The sequence below is a fragment of the Erpetoichthys calabaricus genome, chromosome 11 (assembly GCF_900747795.2).
Source record: "Erpetoichthys calabaricus chromosome 11, fErpCal1.3, whole genome shotgun sequence".
NCBI lineage: Eukaryota > Metazoa > Chordata > Cladistia > Polypteriformes > Polypteridae > Erpetoichthys > Erpetoichthys calabaricus.
The window spans coordinates 74,512,940-74,539,070 of record NC_041404.2 but is presented as its reverse complement, the minus strand read 5'-3'; the positions used below and the strand labels follow the sequence as shown (position 1 = coordinate 74,539,070).

The following is a 26,131-nucleotide window of genomic DNA, read 5'->3' as shown; positions in this document are numbered from 1 at the left end:
GTGCCCTGCGGTGGGCTGGCACCAGGCCCAGGGATTTGTTTCCTGCCTTGCGCCCTGTGTTGGCTGGGATTGGCTCCAGCAGAACCCCATGACCCTGTGTTAGGATATAGCGGGTTGGAGATTGACTGAACATGTAGAAATCGTCATCATCAGCATCATGATGCCACAATTGTGACCCGCTGGGCTGGCTACTTTGAGCAGCTGTTTAAAGATGATCCTCCGTTGGGCATCTCTAGGTCCACGGTTCTTGAGGATGATCCCCCCAATTAGCTGTTAACCACCCAGTCTCACTGAGATTTCACAGCTGAGGGTAGGGAAGGCTGCAGTGATCTGTGGTATCTGGTGTGAACTTCTCCAGGCTGGTGGTAAGGCTTTCCTCCTTGCATTGCAAGCAATCTTTGCTTCCATTTGGGACACGGGCTGGAAAACAGAACTTGTCATCCCTGTCAGGAAAGGGAAGGTTGATCACCTGGATTGCGGTAACACTGCACTCAGTGCCAGGTAAGGTCCTTGCTAGGGTCATCCTCAATAGGATCCGTGATTACTTGCTCACCTACCAGCCTGGTTTTACGCCTAAGAAGTCTACCATCGACTGCATTCTGGCACTGAGGGCTCTTATCGTGCACAAACGTGAATATCAGCAGAGTTTCTTTGCAGCCTTTGTCAATTTTCGTAAAGCGTTCAACTCAGTTGATCAAGCTACCCTGTGGGATATCCTGAGACTTTGCAGAATCCCCCCAAAGTTGCTGCATATCACGGCTGGCATGTACACTGGTACTGTGAGTGCTGTGCAGAATGGAGGCAGAACCTCTGCGTTTTTCCCAGTTGATTCTGGGGTTCGTTAGGGTTCGTTGGGCCAGGGTCATGGGGTCCACCGGCTGTGGGTTATCTGTTGGTGAAGAAAGAGTCACTGATCTTGACTTTGCCGACGAAGCTGTGATCTTCGTGGAGTCAATGGAGGCTTTGATTGGGGCGCTCGAGAGACTGAGCAAGGAGTCAGAGTACATGGGCTTGCAAGTGTCCTGGATAAAAACCAAGATCCAGGCCTTTAATGACCTCTTGGGCACAGCCATCAGCAGAGTGTCTACCATGTCGAGAGGTTGAACTGCCTATGGCAGCAGGCGCACGCACGCAACAGGATAATAGAGCGCCTCTTGTAAACTCTGAGTGTCAGCATGTAGACTATAAGAAGAAACCAGACTCTAAAATGAGCACATGGAGAAGCCAAAAAACAAGGTCTTGATTCAAACCTGAGATTTAAGTGCCAAGAGGCATTTTTTTGATTCTACCATTGTTGACAGGGTGGCTTAGCCGACGGAAGCCGCTTCAGCACATTTTGGGTGACCTCCTTGATGATTTTTCATGTTCTCCACCTGTTCCTGTCACTTTCCACAGGTCTCTCAGACTGGCTGCTCTAAGCTGACCTGCTGTGAATGAGTGAATGTAATTTGTGCCCCCATCCAATGAAACGCAGATACACAAAATGAAAAATGAATGAAATCCAGAAATTTCACTGCATAATGAAAAATAGACCACTAGAGCTAGAAACAGACTTTGTAAACTAAATCAGTGGAAATGTATTCCTAATTATATTTCAGCTACAGGAAAAAATGAGTTTTAAAATGAATAGTCGGGTCAGTTATTTGAATTACCGCTGCCAATTTATATTATATTTACATTATAATATTTGCATTATTTATAACAAAAACAATAAGGCAAATGACTCCATCCATCATGTTATGAGGTTGCTTAATCTCCTTATGAGGAAGATGAATACTCACATGATTGAAATTAATAATTAATAGTATTATTATAACTAGGGTGGCATGGTAGCACAGTGGCAAGTGGTGCTGCTTCGAGGACCTGGATTCAATTTCAATACAGTTTATGTGCATTTGGCATATTTTCACCATGGTTGTCTCTGTGTGCTACACTTTTCTTTTAATCCCTAATATGTGGGCATTGCAATAATTGACAATTCCACATCTGAACTGGGTAGGGGTGTGTGTGCATGTTCTGTGATGGGTTGAGGGGTGATTGGGTTTGTGTCCAAGTGTGTCATTTTATGGACTGGTATCCCATCCAATCCAGGACTGATTCCTGTCTGGATGCTGTCAGGATTTAATTAGATGCCTGGAGTCAAAAAACAAGAGGAAAGATGTTCAGAACTATTAATTATATCTTATAATTTAAAAAAAGATGCCAACTACTAAACCCTGATCCATTCTTTTTTGAGGTCACGCAAAAGAAAAAAAAGAATACTTTTATTTAAATGGTATATTTGACACATTTTATACTGTACAATAAATGAAGCTGAAAGTATTTTATAAAAATTACTATAGTATTTATCTTAAGACAACCACAAAGATAAAAAAAATCAAGCCAAAAAATTCCTGGACAGGGCAGGAAGAAGTCCCAGATGAGGCACCAGTCCATCACATCCACACTCCTCACTCAGGGTCAATTTACAGTCACTGCTCAGTCTAAATTGTGCATCTTTCTCGTGTAAGAGGGCATCCAAGGGAGACAGAGAGAACATTCCATTCCACATAGATGATCAGGTCAGAGTGTGACTCCAGGACACTGGAGTTTTGAGGCAGTAGCATGTGCCACTGTGCCAAACAATATCATTACTGTCATTATTAGAATTACTGCCTTCATAAAAGAGGCACATATACAGTACTGTGCAAAAGTTTTAGGCAGGTGTGAAAAAATGCTGTAAACAAAGAATGCTTTCAGAAATATAAATAATGATTGTTTATTGTTATCAATTTACAAAATGCAAAGTGAGCAAAGAAAAGAAAAATCTAAATCAAATCAATATTTGGTGTTACTACCTTTTGCCTTCAAACCAGCATCAATTCTTATAGGTCAGGGGTGGGCAAAGTCATTCCTGGAGGGCCGCAGTGGCTGCAGGTTTTTGTTCCAGCCCAATTGCTTAATAAGAAGCACTTATTGCTCTAGAAACACTTCTGCTTCATTTTAGTTGTCTCCCTCATTAAGATTTTGAACCCTTATTGCTTATTTAAGTCTTAAACAGCTGCATTCTTGGTTTTTAATTGCTCCTTATTAGCAATAAGATGCAAATGACAAAAGAAACCAGCAGTTATCCATTTTGCTTGTTACCCTTTACACCTGTGTGTATTTATCATGCACTATTTGGTTTAATTAAATACTTGGAAGGAAAGAGAAGAGAAAAAAGTGAAGGATTGAGAATTACCCATCCGTTTTACACTTCAAAGTATTTGGATGATATCCTTAGAATGGAAAAAAAAATCTAGGATATGAGAATGACTTGACAAAGAGTTAAAGCACTAACAAGCCATGAAATTTAATTATTGGCAAGGATTGTTTTCTAATTAAGCAACTGGGTTGGAACAAAAACCCGCAGCCACTGCGGCCCTCCAGGAATGACTTTGCCCACCCCTGTTATAGGTACACTTGCACAAAGTCAGGGATTTTGTAGGATTATAGTCAGGTGTATGATCAACCAATTATACCAAACAGGTGCTAATGATCATCAATGTCACACGTAGGTTGAAACACAGTCATTAACTGAAACAGAAACAGCTGTGTAGGAGGCTTAAAACTGGGTGAGGAACAGCCAAACTCTGCTACCAAGGTGAGGTTGTGGAAGACAGTTTCATGTCATGGCAAGATTGAGCACAGCAACAAGACACAAGGTAGTTAGTTATACTGCATCAGCAAGGTCTCTCCCAGACAAAGATTTCAAAGCAGACTGGGGTTTCAAGATGTGCTGTTCAAGCTCTTTTGAAGAAGCACAAAGAAACGGGCAACGTTGAGGATCGTAGATGCAGTGGTCGGCCAAGGAAACTTAGTGCAGCAGATGAAAGACACATCAAGCTTATTACTCTTCAAAATTGGAAGATGTCCAGCAGTGCCATCAGCTCAGAACTGGCAGAAACCAGTGGGACCCAGGTACACCCATCTACTGTCTGGAGAAGTCTGGCCAGAAGTGGTCTTCATGGAAGAGTTGCAGCCAAAAAGCCATACCTCCGACATGGAAACAAGGCCAAGCGACTCAAGTATACACGAAAACATAGGAACTGGGGTGCAGAAAAATGGCAGCAGGGGCTCTGGACTGACAAGTCAAAATTTAACATATTTGGCTTTAGCAGAAGCCAGTTTGTTCGTCGAAGGGCTGGAGAGCGGTACAATGAGTGTCTGTAGGCAACAGTGAAGCATGGTGGAGGTTCCTTGGACATTTGGGGCTGCATTTCTGCAAATGGAGTTGGAGATTTGGTCAGGATTAATGGTGTTCTCAATACTGAGAAATACAGGCAGATACTTATCCATCATGCAATACCATCAGGGAGGCGTATGATTGGCCTCAAATTTATTCTGCAGTAGGACAACGACCCCAAACATACAGCCAAAGTCATTAAGAACTATCTTCAGCGTAAAGAAGAACAAGAAGTCCTGGAAGTGATGGTATGGCCCCCACAGAGCCCTGATCTCAACATCATCGAGTGTGTCTGGGATTACATGAAGAGACAGAAGGATGTGAGGAAGCCTACATCCACAGAAGATCTGTGGTTAGTTCTCCAAGATGTTTGGAACAACCTACCAGCCGAGTTCCTTCAAAAACTGTGTGCAAGTGTACCTAGAAGAATTGATGCTGTTTTGAAGGCAAAGGGTGGTCACACCAAATATTGATTTGATTTAGATTTCTCTTTTGTTCATTCACTGCATTTTGTTGATTGATGAAAATAAATGATTAACACTTGCATTTTTGAAAGCATTCTTTGTTTACAGCATTTTTTCACACCTGCCTAAAACTTTTGCACAGTACTGTATATTACAAGGGACTTACAAAAATTTTCTGCCCTTTTTTTTAACACAGTCACCTTTGTTTGTGATGTAATTTTCCCAGCATCATACCAAGTTTTTAATGCCAAATTACTACTCCTCTTGCCTTCACCATTTCCAACGAAAATATAAAAGTGCGGAAACTTTTTGAATGTCCCTCGTATATATCTCTATTGTAAAAGAAAATCTTGAGACAAGACTATTGCCAAGAGATTTTTTCAAGTCCCACCCTCCTCTCAACCATTTTTAACCAAGCCCACGGTCCTCTCACCTCTCATTAGTGTGAATACTTTTGTCAGACACATTTCCTGCACTCTCAGCTTTTATCATTTTTTATGTTTTCCTCACTTTAAATTCCCAACAAAAGAAGACTTATTATGTACAAATCTTATTGAAGAATTTCATCCCGAAGGGTTATCAACAGAAGAAATGAGTACACGGGCAATCCTAGCACAGAGAAATGATGAATTAACATGAAAATTGTCGATCAGTTTCATGGCAATGACATGTAAAATTTTAACAGGCAACAAGAAAGGTAATGTAGTACATCTTCCGTGGATAACTTTAGACACCAAAGGAGATCTTCATATGCTATTCGTATTAAAATGTTTACTGTTTCCCGTTAGAATAGCTTTTGCTACAACAATTAACAAATCACAGGGACAAACATTCGAAAAAGTCGGTTTATTTATTAGAGAGAAAGAAATGATATTCACTCACGGGCAGTTATATGTTCCGTTAATACGATGCAAGTCCAAACACAGAATCAAAATTCTATTTTGATATTGACGAAAGTTAATTCAAAAAATTGTTTTTACTACATATAACGCAACAAATACCTCTAACGCAACATGAAACAATTTTCTTTCAATTTATTACATTTTACTATTTTTTAATATGGTTAATTATTCATTGTAATGTGAAATAGTTAGTTCTATTATGCATACTGTATGTAACAATTTCCATGAAAATAACAATCTGTTAAAATTGCACATCCATTACCCATACGCGAGCGGCAGATCCATAAAGTGGCTAGCGCATAGTGCCCGCCCGGGGGTCGGTGAGCAGTGGGCAGAGCCCCCTAGTTATATTATATTATAAATGTGCTCCTGAAGCCCTCATCAAACAGTTATCTGTGGCACATACTGGAACAGTTTGCAATTGAGTATGATGTGACTGGGATGAGAATTTGCACCTCCAATTCAAAGGTCTCGGCCCTCCTCCAGAAAAGAGTGGCCTTCTTCTATTCCAGTAAGAGGGTGAGCAGTTGTCCAAAGTGGAAGAGTTTAGGTAAATCAGGGTCTGGTTTACCAGTGAGAATTGATGGCGATTTTGACCAACGAATGGGTATAACAGCCACAGTTTTGGGGATGTTTTACCAGACCATGGTAGTAAAACAGGGAGCTAAATCCAACAAAGAAGCTTTTCAGGTATACAAGATAGGGCCAACTAGAAGAAGACCCAGGGTACACTGTAGGGATTATATGTCTTGACTTACCTGGGGGCATCTGTGAATTCACTAGGTCAATGTTTCTCAACCTAGTTTTACCATTTTCAGTTTACAGTGATCCCTCGCTATATCGCGCTTCGACTTTCATGGGTTCACTCTATCGCGGATTTTATATGTAAGCATATTTAAATATATATCGCAGATTTTTTGCTGGTTCGCAGATTTCTGCGGACAATGGGTCTTTTAATTTCTGGTACATGCTTGCTCAGTTGGTTTGCCCAGTTGATTTCATACAAGGGACGCTATTCGCAGATGGCTGAGAAGCTACCCAACCAGAGCGCGTATTACCTATTAAATAAAACTCCTCAAATATATTGTGAGCACGGGGGCTGTTCGCACCCCTAGAAGATGCAGCCGCTCCTCAAAAAACACTGAATGATTACCTTCACTTTGCTCTCTTCCTTGCTGGGCTTAAATGTGGCTGCTTTGTCAAGCGATATGCTTCCCGCACGGTGCTTCACATACTTTAAAGATCAAACAGCATGTATTGATTTTTGATTGTTTGCCTTTCTCTATATCTCTCTCTCTTGCTCTGACATTCTCTGCTCCTGACGGAGGGGGTGTGAGAAGGGGGGCTGTTCGCACCCCTAGACGATATGGACGCTCATCTAAAAATGCTGAAAGATTATCTTCACGTTGCTCCCTTTCTTGCAGCTGGTTTGTCAAGCGACATGCTTCCTGCACGGTGCTTCGCATACTTAAAAGCTCGAACGGCACGTATTGATTTTTAATTGTTTGTTTTTCTCTGTCTCTCTCACTCTCTCTGACATTCTCTGCTCCTGATGGAGGGGGTGTGAGCAGGGGGGCTGTTTGCACCACAGGCCATACGGACGCTCCTCTAAAAAAATGCTGAAAGACTACCTTTACATTGCTCCCTTCCTAGCAGCTGCGTTGTCTGGCGGTGCTTCGCATACTTAAAAGCCAAACAGCCCTATTGATTTCTGATTGTTTGCTTTTCTCTCTCTCTCTGACATTCTCTGCTCCTGACACGCACTCCTTTGAAGAGGAAGATATGTTTGCATTCTTTTAATTGTGAGACGGAACTGTCATCTCTGTCTTGTTATGGAGCACAGTTTAAACTTTTGAAAAAGAGACAAATGTTTGTTTGCAGTGTTTGAATAAAGTTCCTGTCTCTCTGCAACCTCCTGTGTTTCTGTGCAAATCTGTGACCCAAGCATGACAATATAAAAATAACCATATAAACATATGGTTTCTACTTTGCGGATTTTCACCTTTCGCAGGGGGTTCTGGAACGCAACCCCCGCGATCGAGGAGAGATTACTGTATTCACCAAGGGGGGGTGGGGGGTTGGTTGGGGTCTTTCCTCTCAGTAAATTAAGCACAAATGATAGAGTAGGGAAGGTATCCCCAATTGGTGAAACATCAACTGATAAGATACAAACAAGCATAAATAATGCACAGTGCCGTCAACCGCTTAGGCAACCCATCAAGACCTACTGTCGACCCACTCACATACCCGACGACAGCAACCCACGATTAACCAGCTGCAGACTGAGTGATTGAGAAACACTGCCCTAGGGGACACTGGGAGTTGTTATTGAGTATAGGGTGGTCTGGTCTATCTAGCTCAGCATGTAAGGGATGTGAAGAGAACAGCAAGTAAATGTTATTAGAACTTACATGTTCATCATTAGCATTCCTACAATGGCTCATTTTACAGATTAGATTCTTATTATTTTTGCTCTGCTGTGATTAATATAAATTTTGTTCATAGTAACAACACAAGTGTACATGCTATTCACATCTCAGAAAGTGGCGCTTACCTTATACTCCCTCAGCAAATCAGCAAGCGCTACATGGTGCGGCTATTTGGTCTCTGGCCCATTTTGGGCTGCCCAGGTGTATTCAGTTCTTGCTCTTTATGGAGTGCAGCATGTGAACCCCAGGGTGCTGTCCAAATAAGCTGGCAGTTTCATTATTTTTTTTCTAGTTGGGGTTGATGTGGGGGGGGGGGGGGTGTTTACATTTGAATGTCACATCAGCCAGAGAAGCCACAATTACTGAAGTGGGGATGATAGAAATTGTGTCAGAAACTGGCTCTCCTGTTTAGTCCCCCCCAACAGACTTTTTAGCTAGGGGCTCCACTGACAGAGTCGACATTTAGAAAAGGTTGTCCAGCCCCAAAAGGCTGAAGACATACAGACTGGGAGACTTCAGTAGACTGTCACAATGAAGAGGAGCTTCAAAATGAGAATAACTTGTCAGAGCTGACGTCTGTGCCGCGAGAAGAGGCATTTGGTGTATGCGACGGAAACTGCTCTGGGCAGACGAGGAAAAATACAACAACACTCGTTTTCATTAACTTAGAGGTGGCGTGGCACAAAGGTGCTGTACTGTGAGTGATTCAGGGTGTGGGGGAGAGGACGGGCTGCCATTGCATTCACTTGAAGTACTATAAGGAGGAACTCGACCCTGTCTGCGCACTTGGAATTGCCTCTTTAAACCCAGGGGGCATTCAGGGCTGGATAGGTTTTCCTTTTCCGCCTTCGTGCCATTCTGTACCAGTGGAATTGCTTGCAGGCCTGCCTCTTAGGATCTGAAACCCCACTTTGTGTGGTGTACTGTGGTGTCTCGGCAACTCTCCATGAACTGAGCTCCTGTAAATGCCATCTGCCTTCTGGTCTTAACATCACATTTCAGTGAGGGCTAGCCATTCCTACAAGACTATTATGACTATGGGCTGGCATTAAGAGTGCCACTTTTCTGTATGCCAACTACTAGTCTATGCTTTGTCTTCTAGTAAAGAATCTCCTGCTCCTGTACAGTATGCCAACTATGATGCCAAGCTTGCAATAAGAGCACCATTTTTTTCAGTGCCAGCTGTTATTCAGCATACAGGCCCATGCTGGAACAGATGCCCACTTTTATGCTTTCTAGTGGTCTATGCTAACACTTTCCTGAAAGCCAGCTACAACACTATATCTCCCAGTAAGGGCTGCCTGGTCCTGCACAATATGCTTCCTGTGGATGTAAGTAATCACTAATTGTGCCTAGTGCCAATGCTAGGTTTTTTTGCACCCTAGGCCAAGTTTATTAGTGTACCAACCAACTGTTCAGTAGCTAACCTGTGCAGCTGAGTTTTAACCGCCTTATGGTCTATGAGTGCCTAATTCACCTTAAAGGTGGTGCTGGCCCTGATTGTGCCAGTTTCTAGATGCCAGCTGCTAGTCTATGTTTTCCTTAAAAGTATGGGCAGCTCGGACTCATATCCCAAGCTTTGTCTCCTAGGAAAAACCGCATAAACTGGCATTAAGAAGACCACTGTCTGGATGCCAGCTACTATAGTAGTCTATGCATTGCCTCTCCTCCCAGTAAGATCTGCTCATTCCTGCATGCCAGGGTCTGTATTGAAGTGGTGATAAAAGCTCCAGTTTCTTGGAAGAAAAATTCCATATCGTACTGTGCTTCCCAGTAAAGGGTCACTTTTCATAAATGCTTCATGCTGGCCTTCTCAGGAAGGTCTTCCCACTTTTGTATTCCTAAACTGGCACTAACATGTACATTCTCTTGGATGCCAGTTTTTGCTTTCAAGTAAATTGTTTCTCTTTTACGGATGCCAGTTCTGTCTGAAAGTTCTTGTGTATCTTTAAACTCAAAACGATGGTCTTTGCCATGCCTCCAGATGGTGCTATCCTTAGTTAACACCAGGCCTGAGTTTTGCCAACCAGTAAAGCTCTTTCTGAGGAGAAGAAACAGAAATAAGAAGAGCAGACAGACACACAGACAGTCCCCGTGCCGACTCAGGATGTGTGAGAGACGAGCAGCAGGCTGGATTAATGAGACTGTCAGCAAAACGGATTTGATCCCCTTTTCATTTCCCCGACACTCTTTGCAGCACTGCCAGAAGATTGATGTGAGCCTCTGCTAAACCATGCCTCGGTTGCCTGTTTTAAAGAACGATAATAATGTTTTTGGAAATTGATGTAGTCAGATGGAGGCGGCAAGGAATAAATCAATGGCACGCGGAAGCAGGTGATGCTTACCTGGTGCACCGGGGTCCTTCATTCTGGAGCTCAGCAGCATGATTGAATGTTGGGGCGCTTGCTAGCATCTCAAAATAACGTTTATACACTCGTTAAAAAAGCTGTCACCGTGAAAAAAACACCAGAGCCCTGCAACAAATATTTTCCTTGTGGCAGCCACCCATTTCCTGTTTGATTAAACATGGCAGGGGCGGTAAGGGGATGAGCCTGACCAGTCATGACATCACAGCACCAGCAGGGGCTGTCACTAGGCTTACACTTTTGTTATAAAGAGGCTGCTTTTAGATCACATCTTGATTTGAATATACATATGCACAATATATTTAATTTAATTCTCATATATGAGAAAATACATGTTTCTATTTTGTCACTTGATAATTAATGTGTGTACTTAGTTTCACTCAAGGATTATCTTTAAGAATTTAATTTTTAAATAGTTTATCCCTGACCATTTCATCAACCCATTTCTGCTCAGAATAATTCTTTTTTTATGTGTATATACATTTTTTATTTTTCCCTTCATTTTCTGAGCACATTCATTTTTTTTTGCTTTTCTCAATTGGCTTCTGATTTTTAGCTTTCAGCTCCTTTTGGTCCTTGTTTTTTGTTGGCACCGGCTTCAAGCTGCATCCTGTAGTGTCTGTTTTGAAGCCCGCTGGTGGGCTGTCCTTTGTCCAAAGCAGACAGTAAGATCACGCTGTACGCCTGCATGGCCGCTGGTGAAAAGATTACATTTTAGGTGTCTGCCTGCTAATTGAAAGGCTGCAGCATTCCTGGTAGACTTTCCTTCATCCTCAGGAAAACATAGTAAAGTGCTGCTGACCTTCATGTCTGAGTCAGGTTCCTAATCCGGTGGTCTGGTGTCGGCTGTTCTGCATGGACAATGTGGCTAACAAGGTGCCACTCAGAGACCCTGGCAGAGGCGAGAAGGAGGGAAGCAGCGCTGGCAAATGAACTGCTGACCTCATCAGCAGTTCTTGACATCCAGCCTGGGAAATGATGGCAGTCACTGCAGAAGAAACCATTCATCTGACCCATAAAATCAAGTGTGGTCAAGGGGACAGCAGTTGAACTATACAAGCCTTAAGAAGAACTTATATGAAATCCAATTTGTTTTATCATTAATTTGCCTTGAGATTTTAATAATCCAAGGCCCCCCAACCAACACCAGTATGTGTCGATTTATTTAGCAGCCTAAATCCAATGTTCAAAAATTAGGCAGAAGTGATATTGATGCTTATCTTCTCACTACAATCACTGCATAGTGTTACAGCTCAACTGGCTTCTCCCTGTAGCTTTGCAGGCTTCCTGCTGTTAGCCAACGACTTGGCAGAATTGATAGTTAACACCAAAGGGCCCTGTCATGCTGGTGAATATATGCACCCTACGATGGACGGGTGTAACTCATTATTTCACCTGTCACAGAAGTGTAATAAGTAGAAATAGGATAAGACAATAATACATGGAGATGATTTTCATTGTGTATATAAGCATTTTCTTCACATTACCTAAAAAATAAAATCTGTAGGGGTTCCAGACCATTACATAACCCTAACATAAATGAAACAGTCCTCTTTGTATTTAGGGTTCCCACTGGAAGGACTTGATGATGGTGGTCATGCAGTAGATTTCAAATATCGTCCCCTCCAGGAAAATGGCGCCACTTCTTAACAGCCTACACAACAAAGAGGAATTCCTTCTCAATGGTGGAATAATTGTATTCAGCCCCCTTCAGTGACCATAAGGCGTCACCGAGCCCAAGGTCACTCACATCAGTGTGGACCTGAAAGTTTAAGTTTGGATCAGGCTGTGCCAGGACTGGTGATGACAGCAGTGCCTTCTTGAGTTTCTCAAAGGTGTCCTGGCATCCTGGCAACCACTATTCTTCCCCATCCTCACCTGCCAATACTCGGACTTCAGATACAGGGAGCTGAAGACTGCGGCCCCATGCAGTGATTCAAGGATGTCATGTACTAGGGGCATGGGGTAGGCATCATCGAAGGTCTTCTTGTTCAGATCCCGATAGTCTACATAGAATCAGTAGGTTCCATCAGGCTTTTGAATGAGCACCGCAGAGCTAGCCCACAGTGAGGTGGAAGGTTCGATGACCCCATCTGCCAACATCTGGTCGACCCACTCCTTGATTATTCCCCTTTCCAGAGATGACACTCTGTAGGCTATGTGCAAATCCAGGACTGGGTCGACTGTGTGGATGTTGTGACACACCACCTCCTAAGCAGTGGCTGAACGAACTCTGGCTGTTCAAGAATTGCCTTCTCTACTAGGCTGGGCTCAACAACCTCCTGCGTGAGGGTAATGATGTATATTAGGCCAGGCCAAATTGCTCTGAGCCTTCCTCCCAAACCAATGGCCCTCTCCCCCGACAACTCGTACTCCAGCCATAACAGGTGGATGGTAAGCCCTACCGACATGAGTGAGTCCATTCCGAGTAATAAGGGCATTGACAGGTGGCCATCTTCCAGGACGTATACTTCTGTTTCCCAGTGCATCTCATACAAGCAGAAGCTCATAGGAACTATGCTCTTTGCCTCGTGCTCCCTTCCATCCGCAAGAAGGAATTTTACTTTCACATTTTCCCTTAACTGCTCATGAGGCACTTTAAGCTTTTCCCACAAGCTGTATTTCATTAGGGTATAAGTGCTGCTGGTATCTAAAACAGCCTCTCCAGTGACCCCCTCCACTTGTACGGGCACCTCTAAGAGGGGCAGGGTGGCTTTCCCTCGTGGTTTGGGACGGGGGACTTCCAGAGATGTGGGACCCTTATGAAACTCACCAACCCTGATGGCCGCCGAGTCCTTTTCCACTCGGGACACCAACTTTACCATCTTGTCCACCGACCTCACAACTCCCCTGAGCATAGCTGCCACCTGAGGGTAACCTGAGGATTTGTCGCAATGTCTCTTCCTCACACATGTTCAAATGCCACTTAAGGCATGAGAGAAAGGCATCCAGTAATGCAGTGCGAAATTCAGTAGCCAAGTTGCTACATTTGTGCCACTCTGCAAACCACCAAGCCCACACCAGACCAGACCACTGAGTGCCATGTTCATGAATCCCCACAGCACAGCCCCACTCAGTGGATGCAGCACCATGAACACGTCAACCTCCTCTACAAAGTCGACAATGCTCATGGGTGCACACTGAGGAGCCAGCTTAGGGAGCTCCAACCGCAGCGCTGCAACCAACAAGGACGACTGTCTCCAGTCATTCCCCACCCCCACTACAAGAGTGAACTGCCTTAATGACTGTGAGACGGCATGCCAGCTGTCCTGCACCTGCCTCCTGATCTCCTCTCACATGTTTGCTTCCAGGCGCTACACGCACCACATGAAGGACTGTTCAAGGTACTGCACCCTCACAGCCTCCTCGGGCAGCCATGGACAGTCTAGTCTCAATTGATAAAGTTGCGGGCAATGTCATCAACCCGTGCCTCTAACTGGTCTAGGTGCAGCATCAGGTCTTGCAGAACCCGTCCCTCGCTGGTCTTGGGCTGCTCTGGACTGGAGATACACAGGGTATTCTGCTGGCTCAACTTCTCCTCAAGAGGGACACTGACCATTATGTGACATGGCCTAGGCATCGGACGTATATCAATTAGCAGCAAACTTAGCTCAACCTCCTCACCCTGCACTGCGCCTTTGACAGACATGACTTCTGTTTAAGTGAGAAATGTGTGTGGAACTAGAAGGGTATGTGTAAGAAACCTGGCTCCTACCCAGCTCGTCAAAATGAGTAGCGGTCCGGCACTGCTCAGATTCACACCGTTGATGGGACGGTGATTTATTTATTTTTTCGGTGGGGATTCCAGGAATGTAGCCAGCCTTGGCCCAACCCGCACACACTCACAGACAGAAACGAAACAAACAAATTTATAAATAATATATTAAATGGAAAAGCAAATACAAGCAACAAAAATCAGACAACCATCCCCTTCAGCGATACAATTTTAACACAACAATCAACCACGACAATAAACACTCATGACAATGTCCTTATACAGTTGCAATGGGGCAGAAACGGATAAAATGGTATGGAATTAAGATGACAATGACAATCCCTGGAACAGCTTCCATAATAAACTAATTGAACTGTCCTACCAGTAATCCTGAATGGCGAGATGTGAGATTTGTGGGAGTGCTCCTTCTGAAGATACATGATGATAAATCCACCACTATTCACATGACAGGCAGGCACGAGACGGTCCATTCATCCTTGCAAGAAGTGATCCAGGTTACAAATGACTTCCCAGTGGTTACATAGGAAGGGACACACGGGTTACACAGAAACACAGATCTCCCTCTTGCTGCTTCTCCGGCCCCTTGTCAAGTTTGCCGCTGGCCCTTCTTGTCCCCAGCAACCCCTGCTTTCAGACATCCAATGAGGGCAATCCCCTTTGGGGCTTCTGGGAAATGGAGTCCTTCAAGCGGTAGCACTACTACATTTTTATATTGTTAAAGCCACTTCTAAGTAGTTTGCCCATGTGGTTTTGGTCATTGTGCTGCTGGCAAATGAATATTCACCTTAAATGCAGATTTCTGTCTGACTAAAACAGGGTTTCCTCAGGAATTTGTCTGTATTTGACTCCATCTACGTTGCCTTTGAGGTAAACCCGGTTCCAGGGTATCATTTAGCTGGGCTTCACATGATATTTGAGGGAAGTTTTAGCCTAGTTAAATGACCCTCTGGAACCAGGCTTACCTCAAAAACAAAATATATGGATGCAAAAATAGACAAATCCTTGCCCGTGTCTGTGTGGGTTTCCTCCCACAGTCCAAAGACATGCAGGTTAGGTGCATTGGAGATTCTAAATTGTCCCGAGAGCTTGGTGTGTGTGTGTGTGTGTGTGTGTATGCACGCGCCATACCCGGGGTTTGTTTCCTGCCTTGCAGCCTGTGTTGGCTGGGATTGGCTCCAGCAGACCCCCGTGACCCTGTGTTAGGATATAGCGGGTTGGATAATGGATGGATGGATGGACAAATCCTTGAGGAAAACCTGTTTTAGTCAGCCAGAAATCTGTGAATGCTAGTTAGATATTTGAGAGAGTATCATGAGAAGCCCTCCCTAATAAGTCAGGTGCCGCCGTTATCAGTTTGGTCTGGAGACAGGGATGCTTAGATGGCAGCATGTTTTCCAAGTGCAAAGCTTTGCCATACCTTTTATAACCTTCTCCAGTTCTTTCTTCCTAACAACATCATCTCAGAGTTCCATGGGAAGCTCGCTGGCCTTAGTGATAGCAAGACTGATGTAACCCTCCGTTTTAGTTGTGAGACTTCTTTAAGTCAGCAATTACACAATAGGTGGATTCAAAATAATCAGTTACCTCCCTTGTTAACATACTGTATATAGTGTGAACTCTGAAACAGAATTACACACCCATGTGACTGTGTGGGTCGGCCCCACACTATTGGGTGTTTCCGGGGAGCCCCTTGAACCCTCTACTGCCAAAAACATACCTGAGGATTAGCCCGCAAATGAGGACACAACACACAAAGCAAGGGGTTGGTGCAAAAGTGCTTCAAAAAAAAGTTCAATAAGTGCAGTGTTCAAAACGTTCAATAAATAAATGATCCATAAAAACAAGGCAAAGGTTAAAAACAAATAAATAATCCATTAAAAGCAGAAGTTAAAACCAGTGACGATCCACAAAACTTTGAGCCAATTTAAACCTGGTACCTCCTCCCTTTATCCTGTTCAGAAGCTGCAGGAGGAGGAGATGCTGACTGACAGGTGCATTCAACCTTCATATCATGGCTTCGTTCACTGCCCCTCTTCCATCAGTGTCTGTGGGGCAACCTGTCAAGCCGCACACATCTCTCCCACTGCTCATACTTGGCCCTTGTGGGACAAGCCATCACTTGGGTCGCTCCTACTACCTGGAAATCGCTCAGTAAGAGTGCCCTTTCTTCAGCTTTAGGCTGCTGCAGTCATGAAGCTCACACCTGACCACTTGCCTCTCGCTCTTTCCTCATGTCTCTGTCTTCTATCCATTTTATTTAACCTCTGTCTCTTGTCTTTTGTCTTGCTGGCCAGGCTAATTTTCCTCCTTTTTCGTGACTCCTTCTTACAGTGCTGGCTCCCTTTTTATCTGCCCCTGTGGACACAGCACCTTGATCTCAAACTGGGAAAAGGCGATGACCCAGTTGAGACAGACCACACCCTCACATGCAGGTGCATCTCGCCCCAATTGCTCCACGCAGCTGCGTGAGCACGCACACCCACTGTGATCGGGCCAGGCATTCAATTATTTATTTATTAAAAAATCATCTACCTTCTTCTGAGCCACAGGCACACTATACTACAGCCCAATTTTGATAATAGAATTAAGTGGGTAATACAAATCAATTACATATATTTTTTTACATTTTTGATGTAATTCTGAGGACATCTAAATACTGTTTTTCATTTTTTAGGTTACAGAGAACAACTTCTGCACAAGTAGAAAAATTTTGAATTTAAATATTCTTTAATTTGACTTTGCAAATTAGAAAAGTGAGAAATAATAAGGGGGTTAACTAATTTATGAAGGTACATTCCTTTACTAGAAGCAGCACAAAGCGGATTATCTTCTAAATTGTCTCAGGATTCACAGGTACAGTCCATGTGTGACAGCCAAGCTCTGATCTGCTCCTGTGTCTTTTCAATGACAGCTTCTATTGTCACCGGGAAGTGGTGGTGTGAAATGGAGCCGTGCTTGGAGGGTGAGGAATGCAAAACACTGCCCGACAACTCTGGCTGGATGTGCTCTCTAGGCAATCGCATTAAAACTACAAAGGTGAGTTAAAACTAAGGGTGAGAAGGGCTGGTGCTAAATAATAAGAGAGGGTATTAGCCATTCAAACTTAAAAAAAATTACAAATTGGCATGACTGTGCCCAATGCAAGCACCAATCAGAAGATGCCTGGTTCAACTCTGTAGCAGAGCACCCAATACAGCAAATCCACCTCAGCAAAGACAGATTCAAGAGGAGGAAAATATTGTGAAGCCAGATTGACTTGTATCACCATCTACAAAGGATACAGTTCATATCTTTGTAAAAATAATGCCAATCATACATTAACTTTGACTTTTAATGAAAGATGGCCACTTGCAATAATAAATGGCTAATAATTATGTCCAATTTATATGGCACAAACATGAAGGAATAGTCCCATATAATGACAGCAGTACAAGACTTGCTGACCTCTTGTAAGGAGAGTGTTTATTACTGTAAGTGTCCCTATACCCAGTAATCCTTGCCACTACTTAGCTAACAAACCTAAACACTGGCTTATTCTGAAATTGATAACATTTTTAAGATCAACTGAGAATACAAGAAAATAGTAGTTCTATTAACTATGTCCTTTAAGAACAGGGCAGAAGACAGGGTTAGCTCTGTTAGTTTGCGTCCTTTATAACTTTAGAAAAAAACATTGATGAGAATAGGCCATTTACCCCAACAAAGCTCACCAATTCGATCAACCTAATTTTTCTGAAATAACATCAAGTTGTAATTCAAGGTTCCTAAATCCTACTCTCACCCACACTACATGGTCATGTATCTGTGGTGCTCTTCCTATAAGAAAACTTTCTAACATTTGAGTATGCCCTTAATATGTTTCCAACTGTGACTCCATGTTCTTGTTGAACTTGTTTTAATGTAACAGCATGGATCCGCTGTACTAATAATCCCTTTCATAGTTTTAAAAACTTCAATCATGTCACCTCTTAATCTCAGTGTATAGACTTATTTGCATCTTCAGTACCAACCCAAGGCCATACTTGGTGAGCACTGGCAAGCAGCATGTACTTAAAGCTATGTGTGTTCTTACCTGGCAGGCAAGGTGGGTTCAGTCATTTACAGTATGTGTGCCTCAGTGGAGACAGTTAGTTAGATTATTCTGTTGTGAAGCATGTAGTAGTAAATGGGCTTTGTTTTATGACTTGTGCCCTTGTTAGCTGAAAAAAGACAAGGCTAGAACTATAACCTTTGTCCACATCATTTTTATTTTTGGTAAAAGCCTGGCTGACGGGGTTAGCCCAATTAAATGTGTCATGAATAGCTTAGAGGTGGCTCTGTGGTAAATGCTGCTGTCTCGCGTATCTAGGATACTAATCATGCACCCTCTCTGTATTGAGTTTGCATGTTCATCCCATGTATCAATGCATTTCTTCCCATAAACCAAAGGTACACAGATTTGGTTGATTCACATCTTTAAATTTTGAGAATTTGAGTTGATAACCATAGATGGACTGTTCCTGCCTTATTTTATTATACAAAATAAAAAGATTGTGACAGGAGATCATTGAGTCCACCAAGCCAGTTTCTTTACCTAATAGCTTTCTCCTCTCTTATCTACATTTTTACTTTTTAAAAGTAGTCAAAGTTTCTGTTTTAACTAGATGTCGGAGTAGTTTGTTTTAAATTCCCACCACTCATTGTGTGAAGAACTGCTTGCTGGCTTCAGTCTTAAATCTCCTTAATTTCCATAAGTGTGGAAGATAACTGATTCACTATTTAACTGAAAAAATTTGTTGGTTCATCTTTTGTCATTGATATTAAGGTCACGGGTTCGAGACCGGGTGCTCCGCGTTTTCAGTAGTGAGCTGCTATTATTATGATTATTTCTACAATATAATAAAAACATACATTTGATTTGAGTCTGTAACACCCAGTGTAAATTTTTGCTACTTGTAAAAGTTAGTGCTTGTTTTTTTATTATTCAGTTTTATTCTCTTAGTGACATTCACATGGTACAAATGAACTTACCTCTCCCTCTCTGAGTTGATGGCATTTATCTCCATTCTTTTCACAAGAGCAGCACTGTGGCTAATGCCTGCTCAGAACTATTTGTTGTAATAATAATAATAATTCATTACATTTATATAGTGCTTTTCTCAGTACTCAAAGTGCTATCCACACAGGGAGGAACCGGGAAGCGAACCCACAATATTCCACAGTCTCCTTACTGCAAAGCAGCAGCGCTACCACTGCGCCACCTGTGAGGATTACCAGCAATCAAAGATACAATGTCCCATGACCACTATCAGACTGGACAAAGGCAGGACCGTAGCAACAGACAGCTGTAACGCAACACAACTCTGCTTGGCACCATAAGTAAAATGGGACTTCCACCTGCAGCTAACGTCACTTCAGTACGCAAGCAATTCGCCATGATAGGTTTTAGATCTGACAGCGCCGTGCTGACGGTGTATGCGCCCAAACTTTACACCGGCTCTTACAGACTGAAATCAAAGGCTTCTTCTTTGTGGGCATGGCGAATTGCTCGCATACTGAAGTGATTTTAGCAGCAGGTGGAAGTCCCATTTTACTTATGGTGCCAAGCAGAGTTGCGTTACAGTGCAGCGAAAGCACTGTGAAGAAGCTGTCTGTTGTTACAGTCGTGCCTTTGTCCAGTCTGATAGCAGTCACAGGACATTGTATCTTTGATTGCTGGTACAACAAGTAGTTCTGAGCAGGCATCAGCCACAGTGCTGCTCTTGTGAAAAGAATGGAGATAAATGCCATCAACTCAAAAAGGGAGAGGCAAGTTTGTTTTACCACATGAACATCACGGAGAGTATAAACCTGAATAATAAAAAACAGCCGCTAACATTTACAAGTAGCCAAAATTTACACTGGGTGTTACAGACTCAAATCAAAGTATGTTTTTATTATATTGTAGAAATGATAATAATAATAAATAGCAGCTCACTACTCAAAACGTGGAGCACCCGGTCTCAAAACTGGGATCTTCGGGTTATAAGGCAGCAGTTCTTACCTCTGCACCATTCAAGAACACATATAAACTTTTTTTTTCCTTTGGTTATATTCTTGAATAAAAGCACACGTTTATTTGATATTTGGACTAAAGTCTTCACACATTATATACTTCTCATCATTAATAATGTAACATTGAAAAACTTTCTGCTGTGTTCAGCATTTCTTGCATTTCTCGAATTTCCTGTCATCCTACACTTATCCAGATCTTTGTAGACACGGAACACACATGAAATGCATGTATTCCAAATAACGATATACTGTATTATTTACCCTATACAACTCCAGGCACCCCACATGCAGATAAGGAGCCTTGGCTTGAGCTGGGAGAACTTTTTTCCCCCGAGCTGAGTTCTGTCAAGGCAGGGGATGGGACAGCAGGCTGCTTGCTGCTTGTGCTGATCGACACATGTACAAAAGATGCTGATGGTAGAGGTGCAAAGGAATTTAAGGTAGGCTTCAGGAATTCTAGTGCTAAATGTGTCCTTGGAAACAGCCCAGCAGACAAGATGAGCTGTGTTCACAATAGTGCAGCAGTAGATAGAAGGTGTGATCTATTACATGTCAAAATCAGCTCTACAGCATTAGAACATTAAGCCACTTTTGACAACAAGCTCAGCACAGCCCATCAATCTTATTCATTCACTGTTCTATGTATTATTAGCAGTCCAGTGGACAGGGCTAGCCGTGTCAGGTGTGTGCTCTTCCATAGTTGTGTGGTTTTGGAGGAAGTTTAGATCACTTAATTATAGACTGTTGATCCAGACTAGCAAACACAGATAGTCATGTGCTCAACAACTGGCCAGTCTACAGAGTCGGCCATATTAACCAGGCTCTCAGATGGTATTACCTCAATTTGATTTGGCACAAATACTGTAACAGCCAGAAGATGGTGTTACTTTATTTAGCCATGTCCCCTTTTCAATTGCAGCCCAGCATGCAGGGTCAGCAGGGGACGGGGTGATGTTTCTACATTAATGATATCCTGTTGTGTGCTTAAGCAGATCATCATGAAAATGAAGGACTGATGCTGTGACTTGCTCTCTGTATGTTCTTCTGTTTCAAGCACAGATTCACAAACGTTTCTGAGAGATTCAGCAGAGCTCGACAGATCTGAAAATTCAACTCAGGGAGCCAGACCTTCAGATCTCCAACCCCTGCAGACACAGTATTCTTCCTCCTTGTGGCAGTTACATAAAACGTAAGATACTGGACAACAAAGGAGGATTTGAATGTGTCATTACAAGTACTGAGGAGGGCAAACCTGCTTTTAACTGAACAGAAGTTGATGGGGACAGCTGTGATTTCAGACTATATTCAAAAAATAGCTATGATTTTTAGAATGTGGGCAAAATTGGTATGTTCACATTGTGCATGATTTGTCCATATCACCTTCATAATTGTAAGGGTTTTTGGTGCCCCTCATTTTGCAATGAAGACAAACATGCATGAGCTGGCACACACAGCAGTTCTCAGTTACTCTGCTCTGACCATCTTCACAAAATGTCTGGTAGTGTTCCAAGGTCTGATTGTGTTGCCCCTCTCTGCTGCAGCTGGCTGCCAATCCTGGCACCACCTGGCTATCGCCACCTACTCCTAAACATTGCTGCTCTACCACTTTCAGATTCAGGATGAAGGCCTGGAGTTTTCTATTGGCTCCTATGAAAAAATGTGCAACAGCTGAGCCACTTGTCCAGACTCAAGTGAGGGGCCAGCACCTTGCCACCACACAAGCTCAAACCAAAAGATCTCAGAATTTGGGGAAAAAGCAGAGAGGTGCGGCATTCTAACCGGAGGAAGTCACCTCAGCCTTTTGGACTCAAGGGCTCCTTTATAATTAACATTTCTTCAAAAAGCCCTTTTCATCAACCACGGTGTGAGTGAAGCTAAAACATACTCTATTGCAAAAATATATACATCTTACTTGTTTTGTTTCTGGGCTTTGACACAGAGCAGCAGCCTTTGCAGTCTACCAGGTGAACAGCAATAGGAGGTTTGACCAGAACTACTCACCTACAGACTTCTTGACTGAAACATCGACTTACTTCATTGGCTCTGTAATGTTCCAGTTCCCATCCAACGTGTCAAGTTAGTCCTAAGACATGAAAGAAAAAAATATGATAATTCCTGATATGTTGAAAATTAATTATACGGAGACCATTTCCAAATAAAACATGAACATTTCTATGCTTTTCAAAATGTTTAATACTTCAGCGGTCCTATAATTAGTGAGCTAATTTGAAAAAGAAAAAAAAAAAAAAAGATAATGAGGTCCTGTAACTCGAGTAAATTAGTCTTGTCACTTACTTAATTTCATTAGTTTTTTCTTTTAAATAGCACCGGTCTTATCTCTGCGATGGGTTTTTAACTACCAGACCCAAGAGTAGACACGAGGCAAATTAATATTCAAGCACCACATTGCCTGAGCGGCAAAATAAAGTAATGATAATGTGGAAGCATATTCACCTGCCAGAGCTGGGGGAAAAATGCGTCTGTCACCTGTGGATGTGTGGACTGTTTCAGGTCATGTCACCCTCCCAGAAGATACTTTGAAAATTAAGTCTAAATCTAAATATGGTAATTAAAACCTCATCTTGGAATGCAGTTATATTGGGTTAGTGACAGTCAACAGAGAAACCTACTTCAGGCCTAATCATGCAAGGAGGGCCTTCATTGAGAAGGATGTGCCCAGTGAGGGCATTACAACCTTTGAATAAGAAGGAGGTAGCCACAAGGTATGATACAACTGTTTATTGAAGATATGGTCTTCAGGTGGTCACAACCCTCAATGATGATCTAATAGGGTAGATTAAAACCATCCCATGACAAAGTTATGGTCAGAGTGGGTTAAAGCCTTTCATTGACATGGAGGTGGTCACAGGTACAGGTACACAACTTCATTTATAAAGTCTTGAGATGCAGCCCTTCATAACATGGTGGTCACAATATGAGATTCTTCATGTAAGAGATGGGCACATCTTTTGTTAAGGTTCTGCCTGCCAAACAAGCAGTTATATGCTTTCATGAAGAATTAAGTCATTACAGCATTGGTATCAGCCAGAGAGTACACTGCAAGCACATTATCAACAATGAAGTAAAGGTATGTGTTAAAGGTCTACATTGAAGCAGTCATGGCTACATGTTCAATTACATCCTTTTATCAACAAAGAGTGTACTAAAACCTGCATTAAGGTGGTCAAAGTCATAGTGTAACAAATCGGACCTGATATGCTGAAACGGGCTGATTGCTACCACTCACCTTCCTGAACTGTAAGGTGGCTAATACAAGGATAGGCTAATATCACCCCATGAAGTGCCTCACCATACGTTCCCCTTTTGATATATTTTACAGTATATGAAAAATGACAGTTAAGGCAATTTGAGCAAAGCAGGAAAAAAATATATTACACATTTAGAGCAATGATCAGTATGTGGGAATAAAAATATATACAGTGGAATAGACACCCCAGTCCCTTCTGGAGTTCACACCATAGTCCACAGTTCAAGTTGTCTGAGTATAATTAGTGAAGGAATTTTAGAAGCTGGCCAACCAAAGAATCTCAACATTTAAATGTAAAATGTTTTCACAGTCAGCACTGCACCATTATAAAAAAAGGACTTCAACAAGCTCACCAGAGTCTGCTACTTGTAATTAGATGCAAGATTCACGTCCCTGGAGACAATTGCTGACCTTGGTTTATCTAGACAGGTCTTCACACCAGTAAAACCCTTTTATTTGGCCAAGGCAGATGCTTATCTGTTTCACTAGATGTCCAGTCTTTTACCTCCAATTCCTGTACCCTTTCTCTCCTTTGGAAAAACAATGCAATTTATGCAAATTCCTTCTACAACCAGATGTCCAGCCTTCAGGGGTGCCACTGTCAATCTCAGTGTGTATGGGCCATCTTCATGCCTGCACAAGCAGACCAGACAGACAAGCAGCAAGTACCTGACATTTTCTATGTGGAGGAGCTACACAGATCTTCACACCCAGTCAACGGTACAGCGGGTCCAAAGTAGGACTTGATATTGTGTATATGAACTATTTCAGTTTTGACATCTAATCCATTACCCCTTTGTATGTGGAAGTTAACTGGTCCGAAACGTTTTATGATTTTTGCTGGTCCTGACCATTTCAGCGCTAGCTTGACAGCAAATCTGTTGATGGCACTGGAGTGATGGCGAGTCCTAGTCTAGACCAAGTCCCTGACAGCTAAGGGTACCTCTTTACATTGTGTGTTATACTTGGCACGTCTGGATGTTGAACTCATCAGTCTCCTTTGGACTTGCTGCTTTAATATTTCTTGAATATGAATACTGGTGTACTGTATGCTTTAGAGAGTCAGGACAAGGTGCTGGGGTGCAACCAGAGCAGGAGTATAACCAGTGGCCACTTGCACTACTGTGTTAATGGCAAATCAGAGCTCTAGTAGCCACTTATCCCAATCTTGGTGGCATTCACACACATAGGAGACCATCACAGACTTCAGGGTCCTGATCACATCAGATTGGTCTGTAGCTGATACGCAGTGTTGAGTTTTTGTTCAACTCCCCAAGCTGAATACAGAGAGCTGGTAAACTGTGGACCCTTATCAGACATGATATACATTTGGAACCGCAGGTGAAAATATCATCTTTCAGGGTAAAACAAAGCTTTGAAACCTTGGCGTCCCTAAGTGTCCCTAAGTGTTCTACCCATTTTGAGAAAACAGTCTACAATGACCATCAATACTGTCTTCTGGGCACTGGTTGAAAGTAAAGGCCCCATCAAATCAATACCCAACAACTTGCCCGGTTCAGATGTAATAGTGGATTTGAGAAATCCAGCTGGCATACCTGGTGATGTCTTCAGTTCTCGACAGGTTTTGCATGATTTTATGTGGCCCAAGACATCCATCTGGATGGTGGGCCACCATTCCACCTCCAAAATATTCATTAAGTTCTTCCTGTGACCAAGGTTCCCACCAGAAGGACTGTCGTGATAATACTTCAGGAACCTATTCCTCAAAGACCACTAACCGGTATTTAGATGTTCTGGGTTTAGATGGCAAAACACGGAAAAGCACATCCTGGAGTTCCTTAAAATGTATGTGACCATGCTCAGTATTATCAGATTTTTCTCTAACCCTTTGGCACACAAGGCTGTTGGTATGTGCTCGAGTTAGGTTCTGCATACTTAAAGGTAAGTCTGACCATTGAGCCTGAGTAATGGTCACACATACATCCCCAGATCTGTGACAGTACATCTGGAAAGGTGCTGCTGCAGCCCTTCTGGTAGAACACCTTGAAATTAAAGGCTTGGAGGTGCAAACCCATCTAGTCATTGGGGACGATTAAAGGCCCAGGTCAGGGAATTACATTCAGTGTAGACCTCAAAATCAACTACTTCTAGAAAGTGATACCATTTTTCCCCAGCCCACACCACTGCCAAGCATTCTTTTTCTGGTGTACCACGCAGAGCCCTTGACACATAAACAATTACCTTCTGCTCCCACATGGCTGACTGTCAGCACAGCTCCATGCCCAGTGCTGCTGGTATCCGTGTAATTTGAAAAGTAAGCTGTGTGTCAGGTTGTCCCAGGATGGGTGGATATTGTAGAGCCATCTTTAGTTGTTCAATAGCAACCTGACACTGGGCTGTCCACTCCCATGGAACATCCTTCTTCTTAAAGAAATTCAATGGGGCTGAAATATTAGCCAGTCTAGGTATAAATTTGTCTGAGCCTGCTGCATTCCCTGGAAGACCACCTCAAAATGTTGCAGATGTTGTTGCAGTGCTAGAGAGAACACAACAACGTTATCAATGTATACAGATTGTGCCAATTAACTCTTTGAGGACTTGCTCCATAAGATGCTGAAAAATAGCTAGCATGGTTCTGATTTGGTATAAAGCTTCTGGGGGTAATTCTGCTTGCTGTCTTCATCTATTTGCACCTGCTAATATCCACTGTGGAGGTCCAGGGCGTTAAAAAATATTTGTTTCATGTAAGTAGTTATACAGACAGCTAT

At 42.8% G+C, this 26,131-nt stretch overlaps 1 protein-coding gene across 2 annotated transcripts in view; it reads left to right on the top strand.

Moving 5' to 3' along the window:
- The window catches only part of LOC127529594 (chemokine-like protein TAFA-1), a 110,290-nt gene extending 87,763 nt beyond the window's left edge, over positions 1-22,527 (top strand). Inside the window, exons 4-5 of one of the 2 annotated variants that reach the window (XM_051933598.1) lie at positions 17,013-17,137; positions 21,189-22,527. In XM_051933598.1, the coding sequence (XP_051789558.1) occupies positions 17,013-17,137; positions 21,189-21,239 (176 nt within the window). In that variant the 3' untranslated portion in view covers positions 21,240-22,527. The remainder of the gene's footprint in view (positions 1-17,012; positions 17,138-21,188) is intronic. The other variant, XM_051933599.1, reaches the window with a different exon arrangement.
- Positions 22,528-26,131: the final 3,604 nt, after the last annotated feature.